Below are 21,513 nucleotides of genomic sequence, written 5' to 3' on the forward strand. Positions count from 1 at the left end.
TATATATATAAATATATATGTATACGTAGAAGTCACATTCGACCGCTCCAGACACGCCGGTGTGCCCGCCATCTTGGAATGGTCAGCATGTTGTCACTCACAGTAAAGGTCTTTGCACACTGAATCAGAAATTTTCACACGTTAAAAAATATATATGACCTCACGTTGTGTCAATCACGTTTACACACTGTCACAGTGTCTGGTTTGTGTTTTCCTGGTTAACCACCAGAGGTCCTCTTTTACCATGGTGTCATTCAATATACTACATTTCCCATAATCCTGTTCTGTCACTCATTGATCATTGCACACAGCTGTTTCCCATCACCTTGTTCATTCATTCATTCATTCATTAAGGCCCTTAGCGTCGAGAACGACGATTGGTATGGAGCTTCAGTCTTCTACTGTCGAGGAAGTCTTTGTACTGCTGGCAAGATCTTTTGACACCAGATCTTATGGAGGCGTGCCACATTGCTCGGTCACCAGCAAGCGTTTCCCAGTTCTCGCTTGGAAGGCCGAATGACTGAAGGTCACGCTTCAGGACATCCTTGTAACGGAGCTTCGGCCGGCCGACTGGGCGAGGGGCATCAGCCATTTCGCCATACAAAATTGCTTTCTGTAACCGGTTTTCTTCCATGCGGTAAGTGTGGCCAGCCCAGCGTAAGCAACGGGTGCGCAACATAGTGTAGAGGTCTGTGGTCTTTTGTTCTTGGAAAGGATAACCGAATTTGGAACATGATCCTTCCAAGTTATGCCTATAATTGAGCGCAGACAGCGAAAGTGAAAGGTGTTCAGACGATGTTCATGTCTGCGGTAGGTGCACCAAGTATCACTGCCGTACAGGAGAGTGCTGAGAATACAGGCCTCGTAAACTTGGACTTTTAGGTAGAGAGACAGAGAATTGTTCTTCCATACTCTCTCGCTAAGCCTGCCGAAAGTTGTTGATGCTTTCCCAATTCGGATGTCCAATTCGCAGTCTAGACTGTTGGAGGTGTCGACTGTGGAACCCAGATAAGTGAACTTTGTGACGTTTGTCAGTACGCTGTTGTTGATAGTGATTGCGGGTGAGAGCATAGCAGGTTGGGCAAAGACCACTGTTTTTCCCAGGCTGATCTTCAATCCAAACTCCAAACAGCAACAGCAAAGGAAGGGGATATAGCCTGCAGCTCGGTCTCAGATTTGGCAAGGAAAGTGGCATCATCTGCATATAGGAGTTCCTGGATATGGACGAGGTTGATATTTGTTTTTGCACGAAGTCTTGCCAGGTTGAGGAGATTGCCAGAGCTGCGTGTGTGAAGTAACGCTCCAGATGGGACAGGGAAAGCTCGGCGCAAGACAGCGGAGAAGAATATACCAAAGAGAGTTGGAGCCAGAACGCAACCTTACTTTACACCACAGAAAATTGGAAATTCCTTATAACGAGAGCCCTCGAACTGTATTGTTGCCTTCATAAGAACATGAAATTCTTGTATGATTTTCAAGAGTTTGGGAGGACAGCCCAGTTGACGGAGGATGGTAAAGAGGCCGAACCTGCTGACATAGTCAAAGGCCTTTGTCAGATCGACAAAGACTGCATACAGGGGCTGACCTTGCTCAATGCATTTCTCTTGGATTTGACGAACTGAGAAAATCATGTCTATGGTTGATCGACCAGGACGGAAGCCGCATTGACTCTCCGGGAGTATCCTATTTGCAATAATCTGTACGCGTGGGAGGATGAGGCGGGCTAAGACCTTGGCAGGCTGGGAGAGAAGAGCTATGCCACGGTAGTTGTTGCAGTCGCAGCGATCCCCTTTGTTCTTATACAGAGTAACGATGTTAGCGTTACGTAATTCGTCTTGGATGGTGCCTTCATTCATGCAAGTTTAAAAGGGGTGATGGAGTTCCACGGCAAGTGTGTTGCCACCACTTAAGAAGATTTCAGGTGGAAGCCTATCCACATCAGGGGCTTTGTTGTTCTTGAGAAGGCTGATGGTTTTTATAACCTCATAGAGAGAGATGTTGTTATCAAGGTCGAGCATGATTGGAAGTTGTGGAACAGCAGATACTATAGCAGCTTCACTAGCTGTTACAGGCTCAGCATACAGTGAGCTGTAGTGTTCCACCCAGCGATTTAGCTGATCTTCAAGGTTTGTGAGCATTTCACCTGTTGAAGATCGTAGAGGGGAGGACTTCTTCACAGGAGGACCTAGAGCTTGCTTTAGCCCCTGGTACATACCACCAATATTACCAGTGGCGGAGCAATGTTCTACATGCCTGCAGATGCTTTCCCAGTAGAGGTGTTTTGCCTCCCGTGTTAGGCGCTGCACCTCTGAACGGGGCTGTTTCCAATGAGCAATGGTATGAGGGGAGGAGTCTTGTTTGACGGCCAGTCGTGCCGCACGCTTATCCGCAAGAGATGGAAGGAGAATGTCTGCATGACACCTAAACCAGTCGGGCTGTTTTCGGGTGCGTCTGCCGAAGCTGGAGAATGCGCAATCCATAACTATGTTACGAAAGCGCAGCCAGGCCGATGTAGCATCCTGGGTGGGGGTGGACAGAACAAAATTGGCTTGCAGCGAAGCCTGAAATTGTTGGCAGTTTTCCTTTGACTTGGTTGCAAGGATGTCGAACGTCGGAGATGGCTTTGGATGAGAGCGGTGGATTCTCTTGGGTTTGAGTTTAATCTTGCAGCGCACAAGTGAATGATCTGTGTCACAGTCAGCAAATGGCACAGACCTGACATGAGTGAGGTCCTGAAGGTGAGTTTTTTGGATGATCACATGGTCAAGTTGATGCCAGCGTTTAGAGCATGGGTGTTGCCATGTCATCTTGGACCATATTGAGCCTTCAAAAAAGGATGATGGAATGCACAGCTTATGTGAAGCGCAAAGCTCAAGGAGGCGCTGTCCATTGTCGTTAATTGAGCCCACACCATGTGGACCAAGCCCGTCTGCCCACACGAGCATTGAAATCGCCAAGGATGACTATGTGGTGGCCACGACTAATGTTGGAAAGAGTTTCACTCAACAGGAGATAGAAAGAATCTTTCTGATCGTCTGGCGCAGTTAGGGTCAGGGCGTAGGTAGAAAGTAATGTCACTGGACCCGCGGTGGTGTGCGGTCGAAGTGACGACAGCCTGGGAGAGATGGAGATGGGAGTTTCAGTGAAACAGAGCAGCTTGTTGCAGATGGCAAAACCATCTCCATGCTTTGGTCTTTCATTGTCGGGATAGCCAGTCCAGTAAAACGTGAAGTTAGCTTCACGTACAGAGCCACTTCCAGTGGGCCACGTCTCGCTTAATGCTGCGATGTCCAGCCTGAGTCGTAGAAGTTCCCTGTCTATAACAGCAGACTTCTGGGGATGGACTCCGTCAAGACAGGAAGTCACCCCGAGAGAACGGACATTCCAACATGCCAGACCCAGTTGGGAGGCAGTAGCAGGATGACGACCGGGACGCGCCTGCCTAGAACGCGAGCCCTGCCGAGCAACGACAGCACCCCTATTTGCAGGGGGCTCCCGAGTTGCCAGTCGCTGAGAGTTTTTTTCAGACAATTCCAACGTAGTTGCTTGAAACGTCAAACGCCGAGGCAAAAAGTTAGTGGATGAGTGCATGCCCAGAACAAAGCATCCACCTCTGGACCCAGCACTGCAAGCACCAGCGGAGCACAAATGTGCGACAGCTGGAGCAGTGATGGGTTGCCCCGCAGTACCCGCTGACTGGGTGTTGATCCCTGACCGTTGATCCTGAGACGGTTCTTCTGCTCAGTTATCTGCCATGGGAGACCGGTAGCTGAAACCTTCGGCTACGCTCGCACCATGACTGCCAACTCCTGCTGCCAAGATGGCATATTGCTATTTAACCCATAGGTTGGTTTCCCGTCACCTTGTTAGTATCTGCCTATTTATACCCTGTCTGTTTCATTCACTGTCATGGAATCCTTGTTTAATGTTACCAGCACTTCGAAGATCTTTTGCCTGTTTGTTTCTTGTTTTGGACTGCCTTGATTGTATGATTTTGACCCTTTACCTGGATGACCTACGATTACGGATTACCCTATTAAATACTGCACTTGGATCTATCAATTTGTGTTCGTGTCGTGACACACACTGTCTACCAAACTTTCGTCTGTCATAAAAAAATTCGGATCGGATTTGATTTTCTGGTTTTTCGCATCTGCAAGCATTTTCAGAGGTGTTTCGACAATTCATAGCCACCAGATGACGAATACGAAAAAAACGCATGTACGAAAATTTCTGACGGACCTCAAGAATGAATGATGCCAAAACATTGCTGCGCAGCTTCTGGTTGTGAAACCGCCGAGATATAGTACTTTAGTATATATACTTTTACAGTGGTAACTTTTTTAAGGTCGTGTTAGTTGACGCATTTGTCTTGTTGTATTATGTTAGTTCGGGAAACTCTATTACAGATATAGGTATTCATACATTTGTCTAACTATGGTCTCAGACACAGTCAACTTGCTCCCGAATGTTCACGGACTGGCTTTGACTGTTCCAATATGGCAGACAGCTTACACTGAACAATTACCATATGAATGGTGAATTTAATCCAAACAATTTTGAAAAATTGCATCCTCCTCAGTAGGACTAATGTTCATTCATACAGCAGTGTCCTTAAGTGGGTGGCAAGTCATCTAATTATCCAGTCCTGGCAGCCATGGCTGACATGTTTTCATCAGTGAATATACAGTGTGGAGGATACACGTCAATCTGCCTCCAACCTCTGGCACTTCTCATTACGTACAATAGCCTGACACTGTCAAGAGACTTTGTGAAGGTAAACTACCCCCCCGACATGCAGCCAGTGAGGGACCCTGAAAATGTGGTTTTGCTTTAGCTAAGTTGAATTCGAAGAGAAGGGAAACGAAAGGCATCTGTCTTTATTTTAGTGTAAGTTATATGTATACAAAACATGCCTAACTTCACCAATTTTCCTGTGACATCCTGAACTTGTTTAATTTGCTACATATTTATGGTGTGGTGTTGCAGCTGTTTGTTTAGTGTATGATGTCTAGCAGGACTATAAAAGTACCAGAGTCTAGTAAAATCTCTCTGGTGATGACACTATTAATGCTGCTATGGGAGTTTCATACAGTCTAGATAAAAAAAGGCAAAAAAGAAACATAGGTTAGAAAACATAATATGTAAAAGAAACACACACTAAACACATAAAACTGTCAATCAATTATTTATTATTATTATTTTTTATTATCTAATATTTAATTAATTATTTTTTTCTATTATATTTTTATTTTAAACTACAATTTCAATATTGAGAGAAAAGAGAAAGAAAGAAATCCTTTTAATCAGATTAACTGCAAATTAATTGTCCCCAATAAGGATAATTAAAAACCAAAAACATTAAATGGACATTGTTAATAAAGACAATGAAAATGGCAAAGGAAGCACATTCAGAAACACACACATTCAGTAAACACATGTTGACACTAAATAGGTAAATCATTTCCCAACTGAAAGTGTGCCCCGAGGGTCCCATCTATGACGATTCACTTGGAAAAACTTCATTTAGGCACTAATGTTCTTTTATTAAATCCAGACAAGACAGAGGTAATACTTATCGGTTCTAAAAACCGTCCACAAAACCTTTCACAGCACGACTTTAACATAGTAGGATGCCCTGTTACTCTATCCGCTACAGTAAAAGACCTGGGCGTTACATTAGACTGCAACCTGTCTTTTGAAAAGCATATTTCATATGTTACAAAAACAGCCTTTTTCCACCTTAGAAACATTGCTAAGCTACGTAATATGCTATCAGTCTCTGATGCAGAAAAGTTAGTTCATGCATTCATGACCTCGAGACTAGATTACTGTAATGCTTTATTAGCTGGTTGTCCTGCATCTTCAATAAACAAGCTACAGTTAGTCCAAAATGCAGCCGCTAGAGTTCTTACTAGATTAAGAAAATATGATCATATAACACCGATTTTATCATCACTTCATTGGTTACCTATAAAGTTCCGTATTAATTACAAGGTATTGCTTTTGACTTATAAAGCTCTAAATGGTTTAGCTCCAGTCTATTTAACGGATCTTCTATCGCCTTACAATCCATCGCGCTCTTTAAGATCACTAGATTCGAGGTTTCTGGTCATTCCTAGGATATCCAGATCCACCAAAGGAGGCAGAGCATTTTCACATTTAGCTCCGAAGCTCTGGAATAGCCTTCCTGATATTGTTCGTTTCTCAGACTCGCTCTCCCAGTTTAAAACTAGACTGAAGACGCATCTATTTAGCCAGGCATTCATATACATTTTTTATCTTACAGTTACTGTAAATTCGGCCTCTAGTTCATAAACGCCAGAGGAGAACTGGCCCCCGACTGAGCCTGGGTTCTCCCAAGGTTTTTTTTCTCCATTGGGTCACCTGATGGGGTGTTAGGACACCATTAGGTCACTGGATGGAGTTTTTCGGTTCCTTGCCACTGTTGCCTTTGGCTTGCTCAGTTGGGGATATTCAAATTAATTAACCAATCATACCATTGATCAGCTCTACCAAACTTGTATGTTTTTTTTCCAGTAATAAACAAACATTAAGTTGTTTTGATTGATACTGTGAAGCAGCTTTGATACAATCTGTATTGTGAAAAGCGCTATATAAATATATTTGACTTGACTTGACTTAATGGGAAACAAACCTCTTATGGAGTTAATGAGGTTAAGCCACTATTTTTCCTTGTTCATTCGGTCCAAATGAAAAATAACTGAGAGTGACAGAAACAGATGGAATCAGATCTCAATGGCCTGCTAATGAACTGTCACTCAGGGGGAAAAAAACATTACATTTTTACTTCCCGCACTTAATTTTTCTTCCCTGATGGAGATCTGTCTGTTTGTAAAGCGTGTCTACGGGTGTTTTCAGTTACAAGTGAACCAATGCATGCATGTCCATGGTGCGATATTCAAGAGGAGAGATTTTCTCATTGTTTGCCATGTGCGATTACATCAACCCAAACTTTAGAGTCACTCAAGAGCTTTGAAGAGGTTTAAAAAAAAAAAAAGTCTGTCCCCTGAGATGTCAGATTGAATAAGATGTCTCCCTGTTGCCTCTCACCACAACAGGAAGAAAATACTGTGCTTTTGCTTCATGTTCATGGGAAAATACTAAGAGAGCCCTAGAGCTCCAGCAACCCACGGCTTTCACACTGCATCTCTGTTACAGCTGCATTGTATTAACTGATTGACTCAAGGTAACTGCTGACACAGGGCTCTGGAATACTTGATTCTGATTGGTCAATCGTTCAATCCAGTGTTCTGATATTTCTTATTAATTTCACATTCACCCATGGCAACACTGTATATCAGACCGCTCCGGGTAAATGAAACCGGCGCTACTTTCATATAGCTAGTCATGGGAGAAACAAATCATTTAAAAACTCTACATCTGAAATCTGAAATGGCATACAGAAATCGTATATTTTTCTAATGAACAAGTAATTACTTCACAGTAATTACTTCTTATGAATTGTATTATGAATGTCATCTGGATGTACTACATTTGTGACCTACCAGTGTCAGTTTTGTTGCTTCAAGACTTGGTTACAGTTTGTAGTGCAAAAAGTTTTGCTATTTTTTACTGTCAATTTTTTAGTTATTTACCTAGAGGCTAATGACCCCGCACATTCACAGAATTATTATGCATTGCAAAATATGGTGGATAACGATAAGGACAGAGGAACGATAGCCTATCTTTGGAATCACTTTTAGAAATTTTTGGTAACACTTTATTTTAAGGTTAGGTAGTTACATGTTACTACAAACACTTACTATAATAACAACAGTAAATTATGCATAATTACAAGTAACTAACTCCATTATTAAAGCCCACCAAGCCTTAAAAATATGTGTTACCCTATTTTTTATAGCTTATGAACAGTAAAACACTGGACTTTAAGCATTTAAAGCAGCATAAGCTATAATAAACAACTTTATCGTCTGTCGGTGTGAACACAAATATAGTTATAGTAATTTATATAATTGTTGTTTTTTGTGTAAACGGGCCATTTTTACTTTTACCCTAACGATCTCTTTCCCTCAATATGTACTAGCTCCATTTAACACAGTGTGATATCGTGTAACTCAGATCTGTTCCCTTCTGTCAGCTTTGCTTTGCAGTGATGATGACTCATGAAGGTCTTTTGTCACAATTTGCACTCAACAGCACTAAATGATGAGTAATAAAAATATTTTCTCCTAACAAGAGTAGGCTGCCCAGTCACTGTTTGAAGGGTTTAATATTTTCCAACCCATATGTCCGGCACTTTTTACAGTTGGCGTCAGTGCATGGAGAAGGTCTAAGTGCAGGCACTTTGAAGTGTTTGTGGTGTCGCCACATCTGCCAACAAGATGTGTTTGTGTGGGATGTGGAGCTGAGTCAAAGCCAGAGGATTCAGGAGTTGTCGGTATTCTTTAACGTCATGTGACAATGAACAACATCTCTTCCCTGGTGAGAGAGACTCATAAAATATGACCATTTATGTTAAGAATCTGCACGGTGTCTGCATTTTAATTTATGCCATTAAACTATTGGAGTTAATATGGTCACTGAACAGGGGTTTAAGAATAGATAATAAGGATTAGATGGAAGTCATTGATGGGAAATGACTACATACATTTTCCTGACATTGTTTGGATTAGCTTAATACATCCCGAGTAATAAAACTAAAATTGTTCCAGTCAAATTGTCCTAAGACGTGGGCATGGAAAATGCGGTGAGCTGTCAGCGCAATTTCTCCAGCCAGTGCATGTCCTAATCCTTTCACACATTCCAAATTTGGTGTAGGAATAGCAAAGAAACTGATTTCCAGCCCGTTTTTAAAACTCCAGGTTCCATTTGGATCTTTAAAAATAGTAACTGCACAAGACCATGTCTGAGGTTCACTAGCGCCAGGCAGAGCCATCTCCATATTTCTGTTAACCTCTGCACCCACAATTATGACTACAACAGAGCCTGTAACACAGTTAAACGATGGCAAAGCCACAGAAACTGTAGTTTAATCAGGAGTTTATAGAGCCAGTTTCTGCGGTGCCCATATCTGACACACTGCAAAGCATTTTCACAGTTCATTAGAATGACTTTGCCAAAAAGTGGTTGGCCTTAGGGTGTTATTTTCCTCTATAGCTTCGGCCTCGCTACATGTGCCAATCCCGACAGCAGCTCTGCCATTTGTTACCATTATTAAAGTCATATTTCTCAGCTCGGTTCATAAATCGTACTTGAAATTGATGAGCGAGCTGCTCTCTCATTAGAAAGGGCTTTGCTGTGGCCGAGAGATGGCTGTTTGCTTAGGAAAATTCAGCATTCTTTGGTTGGAGCCAACCAATGTGAAATGAATGAAAATGAATCAACATGCTGTGAGCTGTGAATGTAATTGCATTAGGCCTAAATGTATTCAATGATGTTGGTGGTTGTTTAACAGATTTCTTTTGTTGTTTTAAGTGACTTGCAGTACATTACAAGTACTGCACTGAAGGGCACAGTGGTGAAAGGGCAAGAAGTGTATCTTATTCAAAGTCAGTTCACTCACTGGCCATCATGTTTATGTTCTTATATATGTATATAATTACATTTATAATATATATATGCCCTATGGTGTCTATGAGGAAATCAACCATGAGCAGGTTTGACTAACACACTGCATGAATCTGATCATTTTTTTCTGTACCGGATGCAATCCATGACATCCATATCACAGGGATTTCTTAACCAGTACTGTAACCTTGAATTTAAATGTATACATCCAACATATATTTCCATGCTAAACATATTAAAATCAAGATGATATACAGATTACCAGACATTTATTTTAAGTCATGTAATTTTTTCCTCCAAACTATTCTCCTCCCAAAGAAAAATGAATAATAGTCTGCTGGCATTATCCAACAAGTTATTATACGAACCAAGGCTGAACCCCCAGTGGGGGAAAATGAGCTCAGCTTCAGAAGATCAAGAAGCAGGAAATACCTGCCGCTTCGTCCACTCTTTTTTTTTTTTTTTGGTCCAGTTAGATTTAATGGCTTTCCTAGGCTCTCTCTATATTTTACCCTCTTATTTATTTTCTTTCATGGTGATTTGCTCTCACGAGCCAAGCTGCAGTTCACCACAGAACAATCTGAAATGGAAGAGATTGTTCTTAACAACAAAAACATCTCCCCCCTCTTGCTGTGGAAAGCAATAGTGAATCATGAACCTGAGTGGCTTTGGTGGAAAACGGTTCGGGCAGACACAGTGTGCATGTGAGAGTTATTTTGGCTCATTATAATGTGATCTGAAAGGTTAGTGAATTGAAACCAGCATGAGGAATTATTCTTCCAAAGCCTGAGAGGAAAAGAAAATGCCTACAAGGTGATTATACAAGTTTTTCACAAAGAGCAAAACCAACAGATTACAAGAGACAGATTGTGTTATGTCACCCACTCCTTTGAATCAAATTGGGTGGGTTTACAATTAAACTTTGTACAACGACATTGAATTAGGTGCTAGCTGTATAGCTAATTAGCTTGAGTTAGTTAATGGGCTTGCACACATAATTTCCTTCCTTTCTTTGGCATAATTGTGCTGGAAGACCCCTGCAAAGTAGTGAAATAGCAATGTTTTCCTCTCACTTAAACTGGGATACGGCACACAAAACAACCTTCTGGCTTAGTTGTGGCAGGACTAACACATGTTAATAGTCAGACTGATAGCTGAGGCTGCGCTAATTCGGAAAACAGGCATCGAATCTAAAGGCAAATATGTTTACGGTTTATGCCAGTGTGGTCAATTTTAATCCCCCGCACTGTAAAAGCCCAATCCAGTCACAAGGACAAATGTCTGACCTCAGCAACCAATCAACCACATCAGGCCAGGCCAAACAAGGTCACATGATCGTTGATGGGGCAGCCGTGGTTTGCGGCTGACATTTTAAGGTGACTGTGGCCTGCATTCTCCTGAATAGTACTAGTCTGACCGCATTGATGAACCAGACAGTTCTGAAGTAGTATGGTGCTGAACATCCATTTCAAAACCTGATGATCGAAAACAGGGATTCTCTAACCATTTTGTTAGCCGAATCCTCTTTAACCTGAAATATTTACTTAAAATACCCCCTGAGAATAATATTTAAATAATTTAACAACACATGCACATTCACCGTTCTTGGTAATGGTCACATGGCATGCTGGTAAACATACAAATATTTCTTTTTTTTCCCACTGACCCACAAATATGGAAAATATTCACTTTGAACGGCCTATCTATTTTCTTCACACTATTATGGTACAGTTAGATGTATAAATCTTCACAAAAATATTTACAATGACTGTTAGTGGAATATAATCACAGTACGAAAAAGTAATAATATTGATTTTGCTAAACTTGTTAAAAGAAATTACCGTGGCTGGATTGAATACTGGATTATGAAATGGCGCCATCCAGAGTAAGAGTTATGGCCATGAAATCAAAATAGACAATTCTTATATTTTTTTTATAAAATCTTATTTTTATGCAATATTTGTTGTAAATTATTTATCCATGCACTTATCTCCCCCCCCCCCCCCCCTTTATGTGCCCTTAATCAAAATAACTTCCGCTCTCTCTTGCAATAACATCTCTACTCTTCTCTGATGACATGTGTTTACTGGCCCGAGGGCGGGACAACCTGTCACTCACATGACATCACAGCAATAGCAAACCACAACGATGGATTCTAAATTTTTTCCTATTCGAAAAAGCATTTCACTCCAATATACGTCACAATAGGGATGAAAAAACGATTGCAACTGCTGTTTCATGCTGGCTTTAACAGTCTATATTTTAAACGTTCCCAAAGCATTCACCATTGGTCACCCAACCCGATAGCCCTGTTCCAAGATTTGACAGTGCCACAGTGTTTGCATATTTGTGTGGAATCAACTCATAATAGTTTCTGCATAATAAAACTGTGATACCAGAAGGCATTTGACATTTTAGAAATTACATTCCCTTTAAAACCGTCATGCTGTAATTTGTCAGAGTTTGGACAGTTTGGAGATCAAATTGATGTTATCAGCAGGACATGATAGGGGTAGTGCAAAATAAACTATTGAATATCAGCATGACCTATAAAAAGTAGGTGTAACTGAGCTCTGGCCTTTGAGCTGACATGTAGACTAAGCTCGAGAGTCCGCACCAGAAAACAAGCTTTGAATGTTTATGGTTGTAGGCTATACTCTGTCACTCTTCTGGCAGGAACCAGCCCCAAATCATCACAATCCTTCATAATGATTTAAAGGGGATTTTTTTAGATTTAAATACTTTTTTATTATTTTTTCTTGGCCTAATGACAAACCATAATATGTCAATTGGTTGTATCAGATTTCACCCTGAGGACCAATTTTCTCGGTATCAAGCCTGTAGTTATTAAACTTTGGGGTTAAAGTCTAGTTATGAAAAGCATAAATTCTTATTAAATTTGATTAAAAGTAGATTTGAAGTAACTTGCATACACCTTGACACCACAAATAAGCATTCATCTTTTTGAAAAATGAGAAATAATAATTAAATAAACCTGAATTTCAATGTCGCTGTCCACTGCCAGGTCTAGGCACAAGATCATTTGTCTATAATTACCTGTGTCAGTGCAACACTCCCAGTTGTCTGTCAATGTTATGTTTGACTCTCTGTGCCTGGAGCTTTGCCCAATTCAGCTCTAATATGACCAAATTTATTAATGTTATTTGTGTTAATACAGACCATTAGCTGCCAGACTGCCTTTGAGGGAAACGAGAAAGATTAGACTTGATAGCAGAAACTGTCAGGTACCCTAACCGTTTCTGAATAGGCGAATAGACATTTGGCTGCAGAGATTTACGAAAGAAATACGACTGCAGCCTGGGGGTGTTATGAACCTTGAAAAATGTATTTGCAAAATCCCGTGAGTGCAAGGAATTTGCTTGGTAAAGAACCAGCGTAGATCACTCAAAAACAGAACAGACGGCCTGCATTGCGTGCTGTGAGTATTTGTGTTTTTTTTTCTTGACAAACCGTCTATTCATAGAGAAAAGGACCTGCTTGAATTTTTACACTGCACCGCTCAAGACATCTTTGTGAGGCTTACACGCTGAATATTTGAGGTGACTTGGTGATGCTCTTTATGCAGACACGTTCTGACAGATTTGGGCAGAACCCAAGGCAGATACAAAAGAGTAGTCTGTCAAAACCAGGGATAATTCCCTTCCTCTCTACGAAGACACCATCTGAGAACCATTTACCTAAACAGTGCGGTTTTTCATGGTTTGGGGAATACAATGAAGTTTTGAACTTGTTGACATTATTTATCCTTCCTTTTTTAAATATAAGAAGAGAATATTTGCTTTCAGAGACACCAAGAGCATGGAAATATCCAACAAATACTCATCTTATTTTCTGCATTGTAAGCAAGACCCTCTAGTGCTATAAGTTGTTTTATATTTTGCTCATTTCACATGTAAAAATAATGAAGGCTTTTTCGTTTAAAGGAAATGAGTCTCCCATAATATAAGCATTTCGGAGATATAATGACATCTCTTAATGTGGTTCGGTGACTTTTATTGTTATGATATGTTGTAATAAAAGAAATGTCACTGTAAAAAAAATATATATATATATATATATAATTTATTACTCAAAATGATTAAAATTTTTGTACAAAAAAATACATAGACAAAAGCATTAATTTTTGTAAAAAAAAACAACCAAAAAACTAGTTTTACTTTACTACAGTAAATATACCAAGACAATTATATACACCTATCTGTTACATTTCAACAAAAATGGAAATTATATTTTACAAAATCTTCACTAAAGATTTCTGATCAAAGCCAAAATCAAATTTTTGCACTTCATGATTTTAAATGGGTAAAAATGTATACACTATATATGTTATATGAGTAAACATATGAGTAGAAACTACACTGTACAATGACAGCAGTCTGAAAACGGCAAAAACTTTGGGGGGAAAACAAATGTTCATACACTGAATTACTAAACTCTGACATGTTACATGACTATAATATACAACTACTACTGTACCTAAGTGCATGTACAACACATCCATCTAAAAACACTTTCTGCTTCTAACCCATGTCTTTCACTTAGTGCATGGCGATCATCCATACAGGTACGATGGCTTCAGGAAAGCCTTCCTGCTTTTTCACGTCCAATATGGAGAGGCCTGCTTTCTGAATGATGCTCTTCATGATGTCCAGGTGGCGAATGATGCTGCTGTCAATCGGGTCCAGCTTGCAGCCCTGCCGTGCCATGTTATCCTTTATGATAATCACACCGTTGGGCCTCAAGCTCTCCTTAGCACGCATTAAAAATTCCATCAGGTCCTTATCAGTAAGATGACCTGAGAAATGTAAAATGGCTCATGAATGATGTAATTCTTGACAAAAACAGAGTGTGTAATTTTCAAGTGTCCACAACAGGCACCGCTCATGCAAAAGCAACAGCAGTAGATTGTCCAGATTATTCCGGCTACTATAGGTACACCTTTACAACTGCTTGATATCGCAAATATTTAGTCAACCAATCACATGGCTGCAACTCAATGCATTTAGGTGTGCAGACATGGTCAAGATGCTGAAGTTCGAACTGAGCATCAGAATGGGAAAGAAAGATGATTTAAGTGACTTTGAACATGGCATTGTTGTTGGTGCCAGACAGGCTGGTATTTCAGAAATGGCTGATCTTCTGGGATTTTCACTCACAACCATCTCTAGGGTTTACAGAGAATGGTCTGAAAAAGAGAAAATATCGAGTGGGCAGCAGTTCTGTGGGCGAACATGTCTTGTTGATGCCAGAGGTTAGAGGAGAATGGCCAGACTGGTTCAAGCTGATAGAAAGGCAACATTAACTAAATTAACCACTTGTTACAACCGGGTTATGCAGAAGAGCATCTGGAAGCAGATGGACTACAGCAGCAGAAGAACACACCAGTGCCAGTCCTGTTAGAACAGGAAACTAAAGCTACATTTCACAATGACCACAATTGGACAACAGAGGACCGGAATAACATTGCCTGGTCTGATGAGTCTCTATTTCTTCTGTGACATTCAGATCGTGGGGTCTGAAAAGTAGGATCCGTCCTGCATCTATCAATGGTTCAGGTGGTGTAATGGTGTGAGAGATATATTCTTGGCACAATTTGAGCCCCTTATTACAAATTGAGCAACGTTTAAATGCAACAGCCTATACCTAAGTATTGTTGCTGACCATGTCCATCCCTTTATGACCACAGTGGGCACATCTTCTGATGGCTACTTCCAGCAGGATAACACGCCATGTCACAAAGCTCAAATCATCTCAAATTGGTTTCTTGAACAATGAGTTCACTAAACTCAAATGGCCTCCACAGTCACCAGATCTCAATCCAATAGAGCACCTTTGGGATGTGGTGAAACAGGAGATTTAGATTATGGATGTGCAGCCGACAAATCTGCAGAAACTGCATGATGCTATCATGTCAATATGGACCAAAATCTCTGAGAAATGTTTTCAGCACCTTGTTGAATCTATGCCATGAAGAATTACGGCAGTTCTGAAGGGCGTCCAACCTGGTACTAGCAAGGTGTACCTAATAAAGTGGCCAGTGAGTGTATGCCACACTTGTCAAAAATAAATAAATAAATAAAAATCTTGGCAATCTTCTGCTGTTGCTTATATATAATTAATTAATGTATTACTTTTTCTTCTTGAATGGCCATTTCAGTCATATGCTTAATCACTAGAATACAGTTCCTGGTATATAATACATGTTGATTGTGAGTTGCTTCAATTAGGTCTCAAAAAAAATCTGTAACCAAAAGGAGTTCATGCACTATCTCAAGTCTTTATATGGTTTTAAGCAGTTTCATATAGATATCTCTGTCACCGGTGTCAAATATACACACAGGCTGCAGTCAGGGAGATGAAACTATATACTGCAACAAAAGCCCCTGACTAGCATACAGCTCCTCACATTACAGAAAATGGAAAAGGATAGCCTGCAACTACTAAAATAAGACGTAGGCAGGCAGAAAAAAGGTCAAATTAAAGGAGTAAATTCAAGTAACCCATTACTGCAAATACACAGCATGGTATAACAAATTAATAGTCACAAGCAACCCACTCACTCACAGGCAATCCACTGCATCCAGATGACATCATATCTGTTTGTAGCTGGGATGAATTCCTGCAGATTGTAAAGGTAGTAGGCCTCTACTCGGTCTGCGTCATCTCCGAGGTAACACTCATGAGCGTGGAGGATGAAATCTTCCATCATGTCAAGCATCTCCATGGATTCAAACACAGGAAACAGAACTCCTTTAGAAACTCTACCGATTCCACAGCCACAGTCAAGTGCTCGCTTGGTTCCAGCCTTTCCTGGACCCTATTAAGGACCATTAAAAACCCCCAAAATATTTTACTTTTTGATGTTCAAAAATAATAATGAGTGTACAACAGCTGAACACTATTCATGAAGCTAATGCTATTAACTTGGATGTGTTAATTAACCACATGTTAAAAAAGTAAAGGTGTATGCTCTTTTGATTTTTATGTCTTGGTATCTAAAGAGTATGTGCGAGCAAACTACAAAGGCAATATGCAATTGAAAAGAATTTTCTGCTGTCATACACTATAAAAATTTATCAGTTGAATTAACTTAAAAAAGGAGACTGGTTGCCTTAAATTAAGTAAATACACTTCATATGTAATTGAAAAAATTAAGTCATGTATAATTGTCAAGTTCACTTAACTTACATTTTTTCATTATGCATGACGTTTATTTACTTAATAATTTTAAGGCAATGTGTTTCTCACTTTTTTGAAGTTAAAAGTCAACTGATCAGTTTTTATGGTGTAGGCTGTGTGTCTGATATTTATAAATTGATGTAGCCTACTACATTCAACTGATTAACAGATTTTTTACTTTTGGACACAACCACAATAGACTTGAACAAGGAATGACTAGTACATTTCACAAGTAATTACAAAGAAATGGCAAGTAACACATTAAATTAATCATGACATTTTGAAGTAGGAAAACATAAAAAGTTTCTAGTAAAATGTACTCCAATTATCCTTGTTTTACTTACATTTTTTTTTACAGTGTATTTCAGCATTCTTCTTGTACTGTATATACAGCCAATATTAACTACACTGAATAATTAACATTCAGTATCAATGAGAAAGGCAAAATTTCATACAACAAATTTCTTCAGGAACTGTCTTGAGCCTTCAAGGTCAATCTCAGATATCTCCAAAAAATCTCCCATCATGCCCTCTTCTGACGCCGGGACATCCTTGTAGAAGTTCTGTGCCCTGTAGTAAAACTGCTTCTCCCCTTTAATGTACTCACAAGTCACTGCATAGAGTTTCACTGTAAGGCAACAAACATATAGACAGTCACTAGTGAAAAATGCACAACTGTTTAAACAACTCAGTTTATTGTGAGAATTTTTAACATTTACAAGCTAGAGAGAAAAATTAGGCATTAATTCAGTTAGTCGAAATCGAATATAATAATATTAATATTAATACAAATATTGATATTTAAAGATCATCTGTGCATGGGGTCAAAGCATCTCAAGGGAAAGTGTACAGTTATCAAAAGAAGTTTCAATGCAGTTGTGTCTCTTCTCACAACACCATTTAGTCATAATTAGTTATTTGAAAGGTACCGGTTATTGATGGCATCAAGGATGTTTTCATTCAGTTTATGGCGTAACATCGGAAATTTCAAGTTGCATGTATTGATACTGTTGATATTGACAGTGTTGTTCTACATACAAGGAATGCTTTGTCATTGGCACATTCAGGGGTTTAGATGGTTTGAAGCAATTCAACATGCAAAACTCTGTCAGCATCAGTCTAATGCCACATTATTAAGTTCAGCTGGAACATCTGCTCCCTCAAATGGCTGTTCACTTAAAGGACAGACCAGTCATTAAGCCAATACATGCTTGGAAAGTTCAAGTCAAACATCAGATCACCAGATGATTAGCGGGAAGACCTTGCTGAAGTGCTATAAGTGAGAGAACAGGCAGAGTGAATGGATTGTGATCCTGAATTTGTGAGTAGGCCAGAGTTTGTCATGTGAACCACAAGTTAAGTAGTCCAAAGTCGAAAATAGTATCACTGGGCAATTTTTCCTTGTGGACTATTTTATTTTGGTCCTGTATATTTTTTCTTGGTCCTCTATATATACCTTTATCTGCTTTGCGTTATTGGTCATGAGGCAACAAAACAACCCGCTAATTTCAGCTATCGAGTCCAAAACAGACATTTATTCTATTTTTTCCACTTGCATTAATGCAGCTTTGCTGAAAGTTGGCAGGGGATTTATAGTTCCCATCATGCTTTGCATGGGCCAGGGAAAACAAACATTGAATAATTGTTATTTTAAGTTTCTTCCTTATGCTTACTAAAACAATACTAATGGTTAAAAAAGTTACTTTTAGCATGATAACAGCAAGCTCTATTGCTAGTATTTACCTAGGAGATTCAGTCAGGTTACTGTTTATACCATTCAAAGTATATAAGTTTTAAATAAAATAAAAAAACTATTACAAATATTTTGAACTTGAACCATGTTTATTTTCACCTCAAATATCCCATTGTTACTTTACATGTAATTTAATATCAACTGTCAAGTATATTTGAATGTTTATTTAAAGATTACTTTACCTGTGTGGTCATTCATTTATTTACCTGTGGTGTCTCATATATCTGTTTTCATAATTTAAAAGAAGCTCATCAGTAACAATACAAATAATGGATGTGTCTGTTGAAAGAAATCTGGCCTCTCAATCCAACCAACAACTCACAGTAACACTGACAGACTGGATTATGTGTTTCCACAGTTTATACTACCCACCTGATTAAATAAATATGTGAACTAGTGAAAACACAAGCTCACATTCATCAAAAAAAGACTACCGTCAACAACACAACAAAACAAAATTGTTTATGAACTCCAAATCATTGAATAATATTCACGGTTGCTTAAAGGCCAACATTTGTTTTTCATAATGTTTCACCAACCTTAAAGGTTGTATTCCACTGAATATAAAATAGACCTGATTTGTGTGTTAGCAGCAATGACAGCTAACTTTACAGGCTTTGGAGATGGTGGTTAAGTGTTAAAGGGATAGATCACCCAAAAATAAAAATTCTGTCTTAATTTACTCACCCTCAAGTTGTTTAAAAACTGTATGAATTTCTTTGTTCTACAGAACACAAAAAGATATTTTGAAGAATGTTTGTAACCAAACAGTTGTGGAGCACCATTGACTACCGTAGTATGGAAAAAATACTGGGCCCATTGACATTTTGGTTACCCATACTCTTTAAAATATCTTATTTTCTGCTGAACAGAAGAAAGAAACTCATTCAGGTTTGGAACAAATTGAGGGGGAGTAAATGATGACAGAATTTTTTATTTTTGGGTGAACTATCCCTTTAACACTTAACTACCATCTCCAAAGCCTGTAAAGTCAGCTGTCATTGCTGCTAACGCACAAATCAAGTCTATTTTATATTCAGTCGAATGTAAAGAATGCAGCATGAATACACATTTACGAAATTATGCTTAAAATAGTAACATGGATCTACATTGATTGCATGAATGAACAATATGTAGGCCTATACTGTACAGTGAATATCGGTTGGATATTGAGGTTTAAGCATAGCTGTTCACCAGTATCTGCTCAAATTATCATCACAAATATGTAAATGTAATTTTGATAGAGACATGCCAGTAACATACATATTAATTGATGCAGATTGAAAAATCTTTGTACTGTGTGGCTTTGGGCTGAGAAACTTCAAAGGGTCATAATTCGCACAAAAATGTCGGTAGCACTTAATTTTACAGCCTTATTCTGCATGATGCAATGAATTATTAAAGCAATTACAATAACTGGTACTAACCCTGATCCTATTCCTTAACCTAACCCATGTTACCTTATATTAACAGTACTTACACTCAGTAAGTACAGATACTGTAAAATACAGTGTAACCAAAATTTCTTACCCAGAGGAATCTTCTCCAGGAGGTACAGGTAGCTGGCGAAGAACTCCTTCCTCAGAGTATTGTGCAAGTGGAAAGACATACTGTGTTTGCACATCTCATCATCTGTCTTCGCCCAGCGGTCTCGAAAGGCTTGATGCGTCTCGCTAAACTCCCTGACGGAGGTGGAATCAGACATTCTGAATCTTCTGCAAAGTGACTCAAAGTGTATGTGGTAACGGGTGACTCAATTGGTGTCTCTGGAAGAAATGCTGAAGATACCACGGTGCTGCTATATTAGTAGGAAACCTTTGACAGAGGAGCTGTAACTGACCAGTTAAGTGTTCTTTTCTCAGCAGAGTCCTTAAAACTACCACATCTTATCAGATCACCTGCTTTAGGCCTGGGGTGGATGAATGAGAAAGGGACTGGTACGATTGCCTCAGAATAGGGGTGGTGCCTTCTCCAGTTCTCAAAGAAGCTCCTTCTCCTAAGTTCCACAGACACATCTAGAATGACAAATCAGTGCATACCAACACATGACCCAGAAGGTTGTGCATTCATTCACAGCTAATGACAAGTGGCTTATGTAGTAGCTATTCTTAGCACCGCCTTCTAAAGTTTGTATACACAGTATTGCTGACAAGTTTAAGGTGGTGAGGAAAGATCAAAGACAGATCTAATCTGAACATGCTGTTGCTGCTTACAATCTGTATGCATTGACATTGTAACCATACTGTATGTTACAATAGCAACATGCAACTGAGAAAATGCAATGTTTTATAGTTATACATGCAAATCCTATGAGAAAGCAGAGAGAGAGAGAGAGAGAGAGAGAGAGAGAGAAAAGGTTAATAAGATATCAGGCCTCTCATGTTTAACGTTAGTCATGTCAGCTCATGAGCCGTGTTACTAATATGATTTCAGTTTGATATTTGGATAAATTGCCAAAGCATCATCACTTTAGTGTACGATATTCAGTGAACCAAAACTGAACCATTGCTTAAATTGGAAATGCTTACTCAATGCAATTAGAGAACTCTGTTTATAGATAATGTTGATCCTACAAAGTCGGTCCACAAAACCCGAACCAACATTGTCATAATTAGTTTGACTGCTTTTTAAGATAAGTATTGTAGTTAAAATTTGCAGATCCAAATATTTAAAGTGTAATAAAATAAACACTTACATGTGTATCATGGATTTTTTTCTTTATACTAGTCTGAGAGGTTAGCCTATATAGACAAATAACCCAAAATTTCTAAATTGAACATTCCATGAAATAACAATGTGGTGTCCTGCCTTAACTTGCTTTTTAGCAAGATAATTGTTAGTCCAGCAAATTGTATAAAAATGAGGTTGGTGTTAAAAAAGTATTATTTGTCTTATTACAACTGTTCTGACAGCTATAATTTGCACAAGCTAATCTGGTATAGATGGTAACTTTAAGTCGGTTAACGTTACTCACTTCCAATTGAAAGATAATTAAAACTGTGAGCCTC

At 39.2% G+C, this 21,513-nt stretch overlaps 1 protein-coding gene across 3 annotated transcripts; it reads right to left on the reverse strand.

Moving 5' to 3' along the window:
• Positions 1-13,977: 13,977 nt before the first annotated feature.
• ntmt2 (N-terminal Xaa-Pro-Lys N-methyltransferase) lies at positions 13,978-20,479 on the reverse strand. 3 transcript variants are annotated; one of them, XM_077220674.1, is made up of 5 exons: positions 20,404-20,479; positions 20,036-20,283; positions 17,208-17,380; positions 16,138-16,390; positions 13,978-14,368 (listed from the first exon to the last, which is right to left on the reverse strand). In XM_077220674.1, exons 2-5 carry the CDS (start codon positions 20,208-20,210, stop codon positions 14,112-14,114), a joined length of 858 nt encoding a protein of 285 aa, XP_077076789.1. In that variant the 5' UTR covers positions 20,211-20,283; positions 20,404-20,479; the 3' UTR covers positions 13,978-14,111. The 3 variants fall into 3 exon arrangements, with proteins under 3 accessions (XP_077076789.1, XP_077076790.1, XP_077076788.1); XM_077220675.1 differs by lacking the exon at positions 20,404-20,479 and having other exon boundaries at positions 16,138-16,291; positions 20,036-20,358; XM_077220673.1 differs by lacking the exon at positions 20,404-20,479 and having other exon boundaries at positions 20,036-20,358.
• Between the last annotated feature and the right edge of the window lie 1,034 nt (positions 20,480-21,513).

The sequence above is a fragment of the Siphateles boraxobius genome, unplaced genomic scaffold (assembly GCF_051911475.1).
Source record: "Siphateles boraxobius isolate OS27281-9 unplaced genomic scaffold, OSU_SipBor_1 8, whole genome shotgun sequence".
Taxonomy (NCBI): Eukaryota; Metazoa; Chordata; class Actinopteri; order Cypriniformes; family Leuciscidae; genus Siphateles; species Siphateles boraxobius.

Coding starts and splice junctions, on each gene's coding strand:
- ntmt2 (XM_077220674.1), bottom strand. CDS start 20,210: ATGTCTGATTCCACCTCCGTCAGGGAGTTTAGCGAGACGCATCAAGCC. Junction 17,381..20,035: donor CCTGGAGAAGATTCCTCTGG/GTAAGAAATTTT, acceptor GTTGCCTTACAG/TGAAACTCTATGCAGTGACT. Junction 16,391..17,207: donor AGTTCCTGAAGAAATTTGTT/GTATGAAATTTT, acceptor GGTCCTTAATAG/GGTCCAGGAAAGGCTGGAAC.